The 12,942-nt window shown below is 37.6% G+C and overlaps 1 protein-coding gene across 1 annotated transcript in view; it reads left to right on the top strand.

The window, feature by feature from the left end:
- The window catches only part of Atf7ip2 (activating transcription factor 7 interacting protein 2), a 37,139-nt gene extending 25,194 nt beyond the window's left edge, over window positions 1-11,945 (top strand). The window contains exons 8-12 of the mRNA XM_051181446.1: window positions 2,754-2,827; window positions 4,304-4,356; window positions 4,917-4,983; window positions 10,220-10,305; window positions 11,254-11,945. Coding sequence (XP_051037403.1) covers window positions 2,754-2,827; window positions 4,304-4,356; window positions 4,917-4,983; window positions 10,220-10,305; window positions 11,254-11,664 — 691 coding nt within the window. The 3' untranslated portion in view covers window positions 11,665-11,945. The remainder of the gene's footprint in view (window positions 1-2,753; window positions 2,828-4,303; window positions 4,357-4,916; window positions 4,984-10,219; window positions 10,306-11,253) is intronic.
- Window positions 11,946-12,942: the final 997 nt, after the last annotated feature.

The following is a 12,942-nucleotide window of genomic DNA, read 5'->3' on the forward strand; positions in this document are numbered from 1 at the left end:
ATCCATGTTCTCTCAATATTTTTAGAACATCTATCCAGGACCTTCTGGCCCTGAGGGGTTTCCATGGAGAAGTCAGGTGTAATTTTGATAGGTCTGCCTTTTTATGTTACCTGTCCTTTTTCCTTCACTGCTCTTAATATTCTTTCTTTATTCTGTATACTAGGTGTTTTGATTATTATATTTCGAAGGGTCTTTTGTCTTTGGTCCAGCCTATTTGGGGTTCAATATGCTTCTTGTACTTTCATGGGCATGTCCTTCTTCAGTTTTGGAAAATTTTCCTCGATGATTTTGTTGAATATGTTTTCGGCACCTTTGAGCTGGGCTTCCTCACCTTCCTCTATGCCTATTATTCTTAGGTTTGGCCTTTTCCTGGTGTCCCACATTTCCTGGATGTTTTGTGTTAAGGATTTGTTGGATTTATGATTATCTTTGGTCGATAAATCTATTTCTTCTAGTTTATCTTCTGCGCCTGAGATTCTCTCTTCCATCTCTTGAATTCTGTTGGCTATGCTTGTGTCTGTAGTTGCCGATTTTTTGCCCAGTTTTTCTATTTCCAGCATTCCTTCAGTTTGTGTTGCCTTTATTTTCTCTATTTCAGTTTTCAAGTCTTGAACTGTTCCTTCACCTGCTTAATTGTTTTTTCTTGGCTTTCGTACTTTCCTTAAGGAATTTGTTCATTTCTTCCACTTTTTTGTTTGTTTTTTCCTCCATTTCTTTAAGCGATTTTTCTCACATCTTCTTTGAGTTCCTCTATCATTTTTATGATGGTAATTTTTAAGTCGTTCCCTTCTGCTTCCTCTGCTTTGTTGTTGTGTTCCATTCTAGTTGGTGTAGATTCCCTAGATTCTGGTGGTGGTAATGCTTGTCTTTCTGTTGTTAGGTGTTTTCTTGTATTGCCTTTTTCCCATAGCTTCTTCCAGTAGGTGTTGTTGGGGTCTCCCCCTGTCTGTATGGTACATCCCCGGTGGGCTTATGTGGGTCAGAGATTCAATATCTGTAGTTCTGTGTGGTCCAAGCTCTCTAGGAGGTTTCTCCGCAGACAGGGACCAAGGGATGGGGTCAAGGATGAGGATCCAGTAGAAGATGCCAGCAGGTACTCACAGTGGTCCCGCAGAGATAGGCAGATCTCTGGGAGGGGCCCGGGACTCCAGCAGAGGACGGAAGGTGGGGTCAGAGACCAAGCTGGTGGAAATTAAGGGTGGTCCCGAGTGGATAGTCAGGTCTCCTTTGTTCAGAGTTGCTCCAAGAAGTCTCCCAAGTAGGGTGGACTGTTGGCTCCACCCTCTGTCCCAGTGCTCAACCAGAGCGGCAGGACCGTGGGTAGGGTAGGGCACAGGGTAGGGGGGATAGGCTCGCGGTGGGGATGGGTGGGGGTGTATCAGAGCTCCAAGGGTGCTCTTGATGGGGACAGGAGACAGGACCAGCAGGATCCAGTTGAAAAGTTTTTAAATATAGCCTTTTAAATTGTTTGAATGAGGGCCCCAGCATAAGCTGTCCTACATAATAATTTATCTTTTAAATTATATTTAAAAGATAATCTTTTAAACGTGTGCCCCATAGAATCATGCTGCTACTAGAGAAAGCCAGAGGTTTCTGGTTGTTTTTGTTTCTGATTAATTCTGTTATTTTTCTGTGCCTCTTAGTGATTAGCTTAAGCGTTTTATGTTTAGAATGTGAAGAAACTATGAAATGCAATAATAACTGAGCTGAAGAAGCTCATAGGGAAGACCAAAGTACGTATATCTTTAAGAAATTTGAGCCTGGCGGTGGTGACACATACTTAATCTCAGGTTCAGGAGGTAGAGGCAGGTGACTCTGTGAATTTCAAGGCCAGCCTGATCTACAGAGTGTATTCCAAAACAGCCAAGGATACACAGAGAAACCCTGTCTCAAAAAACAAACAAAGTCTAGGATGAAAATTAAGCATAAACATTACTCAGTACCACATTGTTCATTTTTTTTAATTAAAGCACCTTACTAATTTTGATTAACAAAATTTTAAAATGTTAGTGTTGCTTAAAGAAGTAAATCTTGCATTAAAATGCATGTGCAAACATTTCTGTGGAAATTCAGGAGGGCCAGGGCTACAGAGATTCTGTTTCTAAAACAAAACAAGATGGTGCTCATTTAGAAGCCAGTGAAATGGCTCCTTAAATAAAAACATGCTTGGCTGAAAGCCTGGCAATATGAGCTTCATTTTGGTGCCCACATAAAGGTGGAAGGAGAGATCCCATTTTATAGAGTTGGCCCTCAGACTTATATGCACACCATGGCATTCGCATGCATACGAACACACTCACACAATAATAGTAAAGCTTTGGGCTAGAAAGATGGTTGTGTTGATGTGTACTATGTCTATTGTGGAGGTCAGAGAACAGCACATGGGAGTTAGTTCTCTCTTTCTACCATATGGGTTCCAGAGACTGAATTCAAATCATCAAGCTTGTCATCAAGTGCCTTAACCTACTGACCCATCTTGCCAGCCCACCTTGTACTTGTGAATCATGAATGAACTTTGTTAAATATTTGATTTTATCTCTCTTCCCACAGTTGTTCAGTTAGGAGCTGCCCTGACAACTCAGCAAGTAGAAGTGCTTGTTGCCCAGCCTGAGTTTGTGCCCCAGATCCACATGGTAGAAAGAAAAAAATTGATTCTTACAAGTTTCCTCCAATAAATAGCATTATTAAATAGCACTAAAATTAGAGGAATCCTAATCATTACTAACAGCAGGGTTTTTTTTTTACCATTCTAGTAACACTGATGATGTTATGTTAATTTCCGTGGAAAAACCTAATCTGACAACTCCAATTACATCAGATCCAACAGGTATCTTTTATGATCTATCAAATTAGGAAACATAGAATGAGCAATGTCTTTTGAAAAGATTTTTATTCTCATTATTTATGTGTTTGTGTGACTATATACCTCAAGTATGTGGATGCTCAGAGAGGCCAGAGTGGACACTGACCCCTGCAGCTCTAGTTATAGGCAGTTGTGAGCCTCCTGATGTGAGTGCTAGGAATTGAACTCTGTTTCTCTGCAAGAGCAGCAAGTGCCTTTAACCCTGAACCATCTCTCCAGCCCCATTATCTTTTAATAAGGTACAAAATTGTGTACTTAATCTTCTAGTTTATATCTAATATTACAAACTATTAGTTTATTAAAACAGTGGTTCATTAATAAAATTGACATTTCTTTTAATCTTGGTATTATCAGCTTAAGGCCTTTTGGTTCTTTACTGTATTGACTTGTATTTACAGCTTAAATCAAATTTTCTCTTTTGTTTGTCCTGACCATTTGTTTGTGGTAGCGGTAATTTGTCTTTATGTCTATTAGCTAATAACCTATTTTAGATTTAAAGTTTATTTTTGATTAACTATTTTTAAATCCTTAAAAATTATTTATAGTTTTACAGTTTTTCAAATGTTTTGTTTAAAAGAAACAACTTTTTAGATGAGATGTATTGTTTTTGTAGTGCACAGCTTAAAATGTATTTGCTTTTTGTGTATGTGACATCTCATTCACAGGATATGAACACTGTGGAGATAAGGAAGAAATTGAATTTCTGATTTTTTTGCCTTCATTTTCCAGATGCTGTGATTATAAGCACATACTACCACACCTGGTTTTGTAGAAAACTTTTTTCCTAACTTAAATATGGCTGTATTGCTTGCCTACAATTTCTTACCCAAAATTCCCTTTGTAACCAGGTAATGGTGGCATGCCTTTTGTCCCCTCCCCTCACTAGGGAGGCAGAAGCAATCGGATCTCTGTGAATTGAAGATCAGAGAGAGTTTCGGGACAGCCAGGGCTACACAGAGAAAACCCTATCTCAAAAAACAAACAAAAGAATTCCGTTTGTATCATGTTTTGCTGTTTTGAAATATTTATATCTTAACATCAGAAAGATTTACACTCCCTCCACCCTACATATAAAACTATCAGTTTGTAAATTAAAGAGTTCCCAAGAAGTGGGGAACTCTGCATTCCAGGAAGGTGCTCCTCAGGCACTCTTAAAGATACTGTGAATAACAAAATGTCACAATTTCAGATACTAAAATAGTTTCAGACATTGAAAAACAGAGCTACTAATATAGTTGTAAAGCAGCTGAAAGAAAATATATATTTAATCCCAAATCAAAAATTTAAACTAGCTTATCAGTTTTAGGGATCTATAAATTTATACAGTGTATTAGTATCCCTATCATTTTTTGTTGTTGTTTCAGTGTCTTGTATTGCAAAAACCATGTTTAATAGTTTAATAAGTTTAATTGGATTTTTTTTTAATTCCCTTTCTTCCAGAAAACAAATCAAGGAAGTTCAGCAACTCGCCTAATACCATAATTGAAGTTGGGGTGGGTAACAGTTGTTGTCTCTGAATATTTCACCTGAATGTTTATGTATAGGAACTCCAGTGTTTCAGCATGTTGTGGGGACTGAGTTTTGTCATCCACTCTTTGTCTAGGTGCACTGAAAGTCTCCAGTGAATTGTCCCTTTTCTGCCCCCCCCCCCTTCATTGGGAGTGGAGAGTGACACAAACAAATATAGGGGTATTTTGCACATCCAGATTCTAGTCCAAGTTGCTACATATATTTCAAAACAACATAGATTTGCCAATTCATTGAGATTCTTAACCATATTTTTAGGTACTGAAGTATCTTATTTATGAATGTCTTTCATAGTAGAACTAATTTAAACCATAAATTATTTAGCGAATGTTGAGTTACCAGCTTCTAAGGTTGGGGATCATTAGTGACACACTTGTGAGCATGATTGTGAACAAGCCCCAGGTTCAGTCCTCAGCATTGAAAAATGTGTTTCCCTATTTTAAAAAGATTTTCTGCTATTAAACTTGGGTTTTTTGTTTTGTTTTGTTTTGTTTTGTTTTGTTTGTTTTTTTAACAAAACTTACAGGCTGTGGAGAAGAAAATTGATTTTGTTATTGACTTGACAAGAGAAGGCCTGTCTACCTACAGCATAGGTAAAAGATACTTTTACATCTTCCTTTCTAAGAAAATATATGTGGGTTTGTGTGACTATATCAAAAATTATAAAATTGCAGAATTGTCCTGTCTGCATTGTGCTAACCCTTAAAAGCACACATATGGTCTACCCTAGTCCCTGAGCCCTGGCAGCTATTAATCTGCTTTCTTCTCTATAATTAGGTAATTTCAGTGTGATTATGCAATATCCATCCTTCTGAGATTAGCTTCTTTCAGTGTGGTTCGTTGGCAGGTTATTCATGTTGTTTGTATCAATAATGTATTCCTTTTTGTGGAATATATTATTCCCAGGTACAGTTGTATCATAATCTCTTTATTCATCCTTTGAAGGACATTTAGTTGGGACTACTTTGAGTCTCTCTTCTCCCTGTGGCAAACATTTTTCTTAACCATAACAATAGTGCCTAAGAGGAAATACCTAGATTCAGGAATAGAGGAATGTTATTCATACAAGATATGAAACTGAAGAATAGTGACACCAGTTTCCTGTTTCTTCAATATGAGCCAAAAGATATATAATTTTCTGGGATTGGAAGTCAATCATACAGTCTCATTCTGTTACTAAGAAGTATAATCTGTAATCAAAGAAATTCAGTCAGCTTTAAGCAGAATCAAAACCAAGAATCCTTTGTCAGCATATATAATCATTTTCTTGAAAACAAGTAAAAAAAAATTACACATATTAGCACTGAACTAATAACAAAAATGATTAGCATGGTCTCTTTACAAGGATAGCGTGCAAATATGTGAAGTTTCCATACTTATAAAATATCTGGACCAGGAAGTTTATGACCAACCGTCTTCTTCAAAGCAAAGAAATGTCCTTCACCCTGGGAAGACAACAGGACTGACTGAACACAGAAATTCAGGAAAAGAAGCTAGAATGTACAAAGCCACATCAGATGCTATCTTTGTATTTATTTGGATTCAGAACACATTTTGGTGGAAGAAAGATTGCTGACTTCAGCATAATTTGTGAATCTTTGGATTATACAAAGAAAAACAAACCCAAACACAGATTTTCAACTTTTCAAGACATAGCCTCTATGAGCAAAAAAGAGACCTCAAGAAAACTACAAAAGGAATGTAAGATCAGAATAAAAGGAAGTCGGGGGTGGATACAAAGTCCAACACTGGTGCTGCAAAAAGATGAGAAAAGACTTTTCAGTGACTTGATCTGCCATGTTGGCATGATGTCTAAGGAGAATGTTGTGGGATAGAGACCCAAAGACCATTTAGCATGACCATCTGAACTAAGCATTGGTATTAAGCTGACCAAGACCATCTAGAGATAAACAATTCTCACACAACAGCCTTAAGAAAAGAACATGGGAAAATGACCTCCTAGTTGTTAGTTTCAGGGGTAAAGCAAGCAATTTAACAGAAGCCAAAACCATGCAGTTAGCTGAGGCATATCAACCCTGAGTTTATGGAAAAGAGTTGAACACTTTACCACAGGGCTTTATTTACATGATGGGAGCAGGAAAGCAGGAAATCATTTCATGCTAAATCAAAGAAAGCTCCAAATGTGACAAGATGAAGGAACCTTTACCATATCACATAGAAGACTAATGAACTGGAGAAGTTTTGAGGAAAAAAGTATTGACCTTGAATTTTTAATCCAGTAAATATTTCTTTCAAAATATGAGACAGTATCTGGGTGGTTTATACACTTTTAATCCCAGGACTTAAGAGGCACAAGAGGCAGATCTCTTAGTTTGAGGATAGCCTAATCTATAGAGTTAGTGCCAGGACAGGCTCCAAAGCTACACAGAAACTGTTGTCTCAAAAAATAAACAGGGGAAAAAAAAAAAAAAAAACCAGTAATGGCACATACCTGTGATTTCCAACACTTGAGAGTTGGAGATAAGAGGATTAGAAGTTAAGACCATTCTGAGCACACTGTCTCAAAAACAAAAATAGACTTTCAGACAAGCAAAATTTGTTGCCAACTGATTTCCATTATCTGAAATAAAAGTGTGTGTGTGTGTATATACATACATACCTGTGAATATTATAGAGGCCAAAAGTTTGTTTATCTCAGGAACTTTTAAACAGTCTCTCATCTGCCCTACACGTGAACTGCATGTGTCCTTGTGGAACGCACGCCTCTGCCTCTGCAGGCGCTGGTAGATGCGTACATAGCAGATCATGATGAAGACCAGAGGGCCAGAGTACTGAAAGAGTAGCAGGAAGGTGGTGTAGATGAGACGGTGGTGGTCCGAGGACCAGAAGACAATGCAGACCACCTTAGTTAGACTAACCATTCAGCAAGCCCCGTGAATCTGTCTCCATATCTGAAGTGCTAGGATTGATTACAGGTGCTCGTGTTCAGTTCATGTGGGTGTTCCAGATAAAGACTCTATATGCTTGCATAGCAAACAGGTTAAACTCTGATCCCCATGCTTAGAGCAAATAGGTTAGCCACAGAATCATCTCTCTAGTCCAAAAGGAAGTTCATTAAAGGAAATATAACTGAAAAGTGGTCCATATTAAAAAGTGTAAACTAGATTGTGATACAGCAAAGGTGGATATGGTAATAAATACTTCAAGTAGAAGAATAATAAACAATTGTAGCAATAAAATGGAGTTTTCAAGATAGTCATTCAAGAGACTCCACCACAAAACAAATCTGAATCCAAACCAGGAAGACCACTACTTTGATATAAATAAGGAAATAAGGAGTAGGCAAAAGAGATGTTCTAAGTAATGTTCTCATTGGGGAAGTAAAGCCATATTGAGATTTATGGCATACCTGATAAAATAACCAAACTAAACTGAAGGTATGATATGTTGGTGAGGGCATGTATCAACTTGGGATTCTTTGTTACTAAGAATGTAAAATGGATAAACAATTTAATTTGATACTTTCTTTAAATATTATTGATGTCTCATTGTATGACTGGATTGGTCTTTTCCATATATTTGTCCAAGAGAAAAGAAGACCCACATCCAAACAGACATGATTTGACATGATTTCATTAAGTAGCTAATTTGTCCATTAACTTGAAGTTTTACCTCAGTTTCCCAAATGCTAGGATTATATGTGTACCATCACATTCAGCTACACACAGTAAAAACATAATTTCTCATAATAGCTTTATTTAGAAGTCTATCAGCTGATGATTACTTATCTTTATACCTTAACAATCAAGAAGCAAAATGTTTTTATATGCAGCCAATGTGTAACTACACATAAATAGTCCTGCAAAATAATCATGCATTTGTATGATTCAATATAGGTGAAATTCTAGAAAAGGCAAATCCTTTTTCAATGCCAGATATTGATCCCTTGGCCTTGCATGTTAGTCAAGTCCCTGAGATAAATCTAAATCTTTCTGCCTCTGTCTGTTTTGTTTTTGGTTTTCAAGGCAGTTTCTCGTAGTCCTGGTTGTCCTGGAACTGCTGGCCTCAAATTAAGAGATCCTTTGGTCTCTGTCTGGGATTAAAGGCATATGCCACCACCACAGAAACTGTCTATAGTCATTAGTGACAACAAATGATTGATTAAATGAGATAGGTTGATTGAAAAAGAATACTAAAGAACTTCTGTGGGTAAACTGGCTGTAATGGTGCATGCCTGTAGTTCCAGTACTGAGGAAGTAGAGCAAGAAGATCAGGAGTTCAAGGCCAACCTGGGGAACTTGAGACCTTGTCTCAAAGAACAAGCACAAACAAGAGAAAACTTCGGGGTGATGACATTTTATATCTTGTTATATTAAGTTTTGTCATAACTTAAAAAGTGTGTATCTTGTTGGGTATAAATTGCATCTCTGAGTTAGATCATTTCCAAAACACAACATTAAAAGGTTAAGTGGAAACTAGGGGCTACAGTTTTTACCTGTTTAATGAAAAACTTAAAATAACGCTCTGGTTCCTGTAGCTTTGGGAACATAAAACAGTAACACCACTCATACATACATACATACACATACACACACACACACACACACACACACACACACATTGGCATTACTGATGATAATACCAACACCAGTTGGCAGAAGTCCTATCTTACCACCACAAAGTTGGGTCTCTAGGCCTGTGTTACTTTTGTCCAGGGATTGTTGGTTATTACTTTGAAATAAGTGTTACTCCTTGGAAATTACGCTTCTTAGGGCTTTTCTTTGTGGTGAACTATTTACTTGAAAATTTAAAGGCTGTCTTATCACTTTATGTGATGATTAACCTGAAGACTTTGATTTTATCAGACCTAGCTTTGATTAATTAATGTATGGTTGAAAACCTATATAGACTCTCAAAATTAAAACCTAAAGTTTTAATTCTAAGGTTTTCTTAATACCTGTAAAATAGTCGGCCATGGTAGCGAGCACATTTGATCCCAGTACTTAGGAGCCAGAGGCAGGTGGATTACAGGGGGTGCATCAAGCTAGATAGGCCTCACATGGTGATCATTACTGATCTAGCCCTTGTACTTTCCAGTGTTACCCACCTATTTTAATCTTCTCCATGTGTTCACTACCTAGCTATGTAAAACCACCCGTACTCCTTTCCCTCTGCTCACCACAGCTTCTCCATCCCTCCTAACTCTTTTTTTTTTTTTTTTTTTTTTTTTTTTATTTTATATAACCAAGTCCATTTAAATGAAAACAAACATTTATAGACAATATTTGAGAATTTGGGCATTGTTCCCTCCCTACCTCTTTTTCCTCCTCTTATCATGTCTTCCCTTCCTCTGCTTTCACATTTCTCACAATCCATGTCTTTTATCTAGTTCCCTCCATGTGAATACATATTTCAAGAGCATGCCCCTAGCTTGTGGGATTTTTGTTTGAATTTCTAAGGTTGTATATATTACATATTCATACATATTTGTAAACTTTGTATTTGTAGATATTTTTATTGATCTAACAGAAAAGACTACCTCTTTTATCTCTTGGATCCCTCTCTCATGTATAAATACCAAATTCCTAGTTGCATAATAAAGGATTTACTTTTAGAGGGAATTTTTGTCACCTTAGTGAAAAATTCTATGTATTCTGTAAAACAGTATATTGATATGAATTTTGTACTTGTAACTGTATTTACTACTCAAGGTGAATATCTGCTTAATCACTGCAGAATTTGTTCCAGGTAAATTTTATTTACTTATTTTCATTTCCTTGTAGTGCTGGGGCCTTCTCACTTATGGTAGACAAGTGCTTTACCACTGAGATACACCCCCAGCTCTAAATTATACTGTCTTGTTCACAGAAAGCCCAGCATTCACCCTGAAGTCATCTTCGAAAGCTGTTTTAAGATCAAAAGAAATAATCCCAGTGGCAGAAAATGGAGCTGAGGTACTAATCTGAAATGCTGTGTAAAGGATGTACATTCCAACAGAGTGGGATTTATCTGTTTTCCTCTGGAAGCATCTGAGCCACATTTCAGCTTAGGAAAGACCTTGATGGCTTTTCATAAAGTGCTCTTGTGAATCCACTTACATAATAAAAAGAATTCAGTCAGCAGTTTACAGAAGCTATAGAAATGAAGACAAACACAATGTTTCAGTTATTTTAGGAGTGATAACCATTGTTGATGAGGTTTTTTGGAGAAATTACTACAGTGTTTGGAAACACAATGTTGAAATGAGATGGTTTGCTCTCCTGAAGACCTGAGACCTCCTTCGTTATGAATTAGCAATGTTTCACAGTATAGAAATTATTCTTCCGACAGCTTGGAATGTGGCTCAGAGGTGGAGAATTTGCCTAGCATGTGCCAAGTGCTGGGTCCAGTTCCTAGGATCATTCAAAACAAATCTCAGCTCCTAAAAAACCTTCTGTTTTGCAAAGATTGGATCTAAAGGCCAGGAGATGGCTCAGTCACTAAAGTGCATTACAAACGTGAAAACCTGAGTTTGGTCCTGTAACCAATGTTTAAAAATTAAATAAGACAAGGTAGGTGGCACTCACATGTAAACCCAGAGCTGGGAAGGCAGAAATAAGTGGATCCCTGGAGTTTGCTGTCCAGACAGACTAACCTAATACAGTGAGGAATATAGTATGTGAGGTTGTCCTCTGCCCTTCCCATGTGTGCATACACTGACGGATATACCAATATACACTAACAGATGTACCAGCACATACACGCAAAACATCATTAATCTAGCTTCATTTTCTTGAAATAACCTTTCATTGCTTTGGTGAAGGATTGAAGAATGAGAAGTAGATTAGTATACCTGAGCTTGACCACTTTTGTCTATACTCACCAAATATTCTTGATGAACTTTCTTACAAATGTGTTTGTAGGGTTTTGATTCACTTGAACATCTGCCACCTCTCCCAGAACCACCACCACCACTCCCTGAAATGGCAGACAAAATCCAAGACACTCTTCCTCCCCAAAAACCTGAGCTGAAAGTGAAGCGAGTGTTGAAACCCCCAGGCATTGCCCTGACATGGAACATCTCCAGCATCAACCCCAAGTGTGCTCCTGTGGAGAGCTACCACCTCTTCCTGTGCTATGACAACTCTCATCATTTGACTTGGAAGAAAATTGCAGAAATTAAAGCATTACCACTCCCAATGGCCTGCACTTTATCTCAGTTTGTAGCTTCCAGCAAATATTATTTTACTGTTCAATCAAAAGACATTTTTGGGCGATATGGACCATTTTGTAATATAAAGTCTATTCCTGGATTTTCTGAAAACCTTACCTAAAAGTCCTCCATGATTATATGTTGTGTACATGTCATGTTATCATATTTGAATGTTTACAGTGTTTCTCTAACATTTTACATTGTAACATTGTACAGTTCAGTTTGTAAACCCTTTATATGGGGACAATCTTACATGTATTGTGTCTTGGAATTTTGTGTATTTCTAATTTGCATTCAGTATGTACTTCCGTTATCTATGTTCTCACATACCCTACCATGGACCCATGTTGTCACTGTGTTCCTAAGGTGTCTCTGGGGTTGCTGTGTCAGAAGCCCTCATGTACACTTTCCCTATTTCTGACATTTGTCTATAATCCTGGGAGAGGCATCCCTGCCATGTTCTATTGCACAGAAATTCCTTCCTCATATTTTCATTCTAAAGCAGGCTATTTGTGTCCTTTTGTCTTTGTGTTTGTTTGGCTAGCAATCATTTGAGAGAAACAGCTTGCTTGAAGGTTTTTCCTAAACACTATTTTGTTAGATCAGGCATTATGGGACATCCTTCTAATTCCAGCACTTGGGAATCAAAGGCAGGCAAATCGCGTAATTCAAGCCAGCCTGGTGTTCATAGAAAATTCCAGTCCAACCAGAGCTATGTAACAGGCTGCTTTAAAAAAAAAAAAAAAAAAAAAAGTTAAACATTGTGCTATGTATATGAAATAAAAATGAATGGTGCTTCTTAAAACAAAATTTAACTTGTTTCAACCATGTAGTTTATCCCTTAGAAAGGCTTTAATTTGCTGATTCCTAGGCTCTCGAAATGCCTCTCTTTACAAAGTTCCCAGCTTCCCTCGGTACTCAGAGAGCATGCTCAAAGGCTCTAATGGCAGGGTCTTCTGCATACCTCTCCCCCAAAGAAGAACTGCAGTGGAGCACAAACAGCCCAAGAGGAATTGTGCAAAGAGATGCTTGAGATGCTGGAGTCACCCCCTAAGACAGACAAACGTGAAAACCAGTAACTGGGATGTCAAAAAAATAAAATTCTGCAGCATGGTGTCACTCTTCTGGTGCACAGTGGAAGTTCTGAGGTATGAACAGAGAACAATTTCCCTTGGTGTTTGGAGTACCACTACATCTTCATAAATAAAGCTGTTAGTTTTGTCTGTTTTTCTGTCTATATGAGACATAAATGAGCCAGGTCTGTTGGTATACATAAGTCCCAGTTTTGAGGAGGTTGATGAAGAAGCAACCTGGTCTGTATAGCAAGTCTGAAAGAATCAGGTTTGGGTCCTGCATAATAGCCTTCTTTCCCAAAATTCAGGAGGCAGAGCCTTCTGAA

Source organism: Phodopus roborovskii, unplaced genomic scaffold (genome assembly GCF_943737965.1).
Source record: "Phodopus roborovskii unplaced genomic scaffold, PHOROB, whole genome shotgun sequence".
NCBI lineage: Eukaryota > Metazoa > Chordata > Mammalia > Rodentia > Cricetidae > Phodopus > Phodopus roborovskii.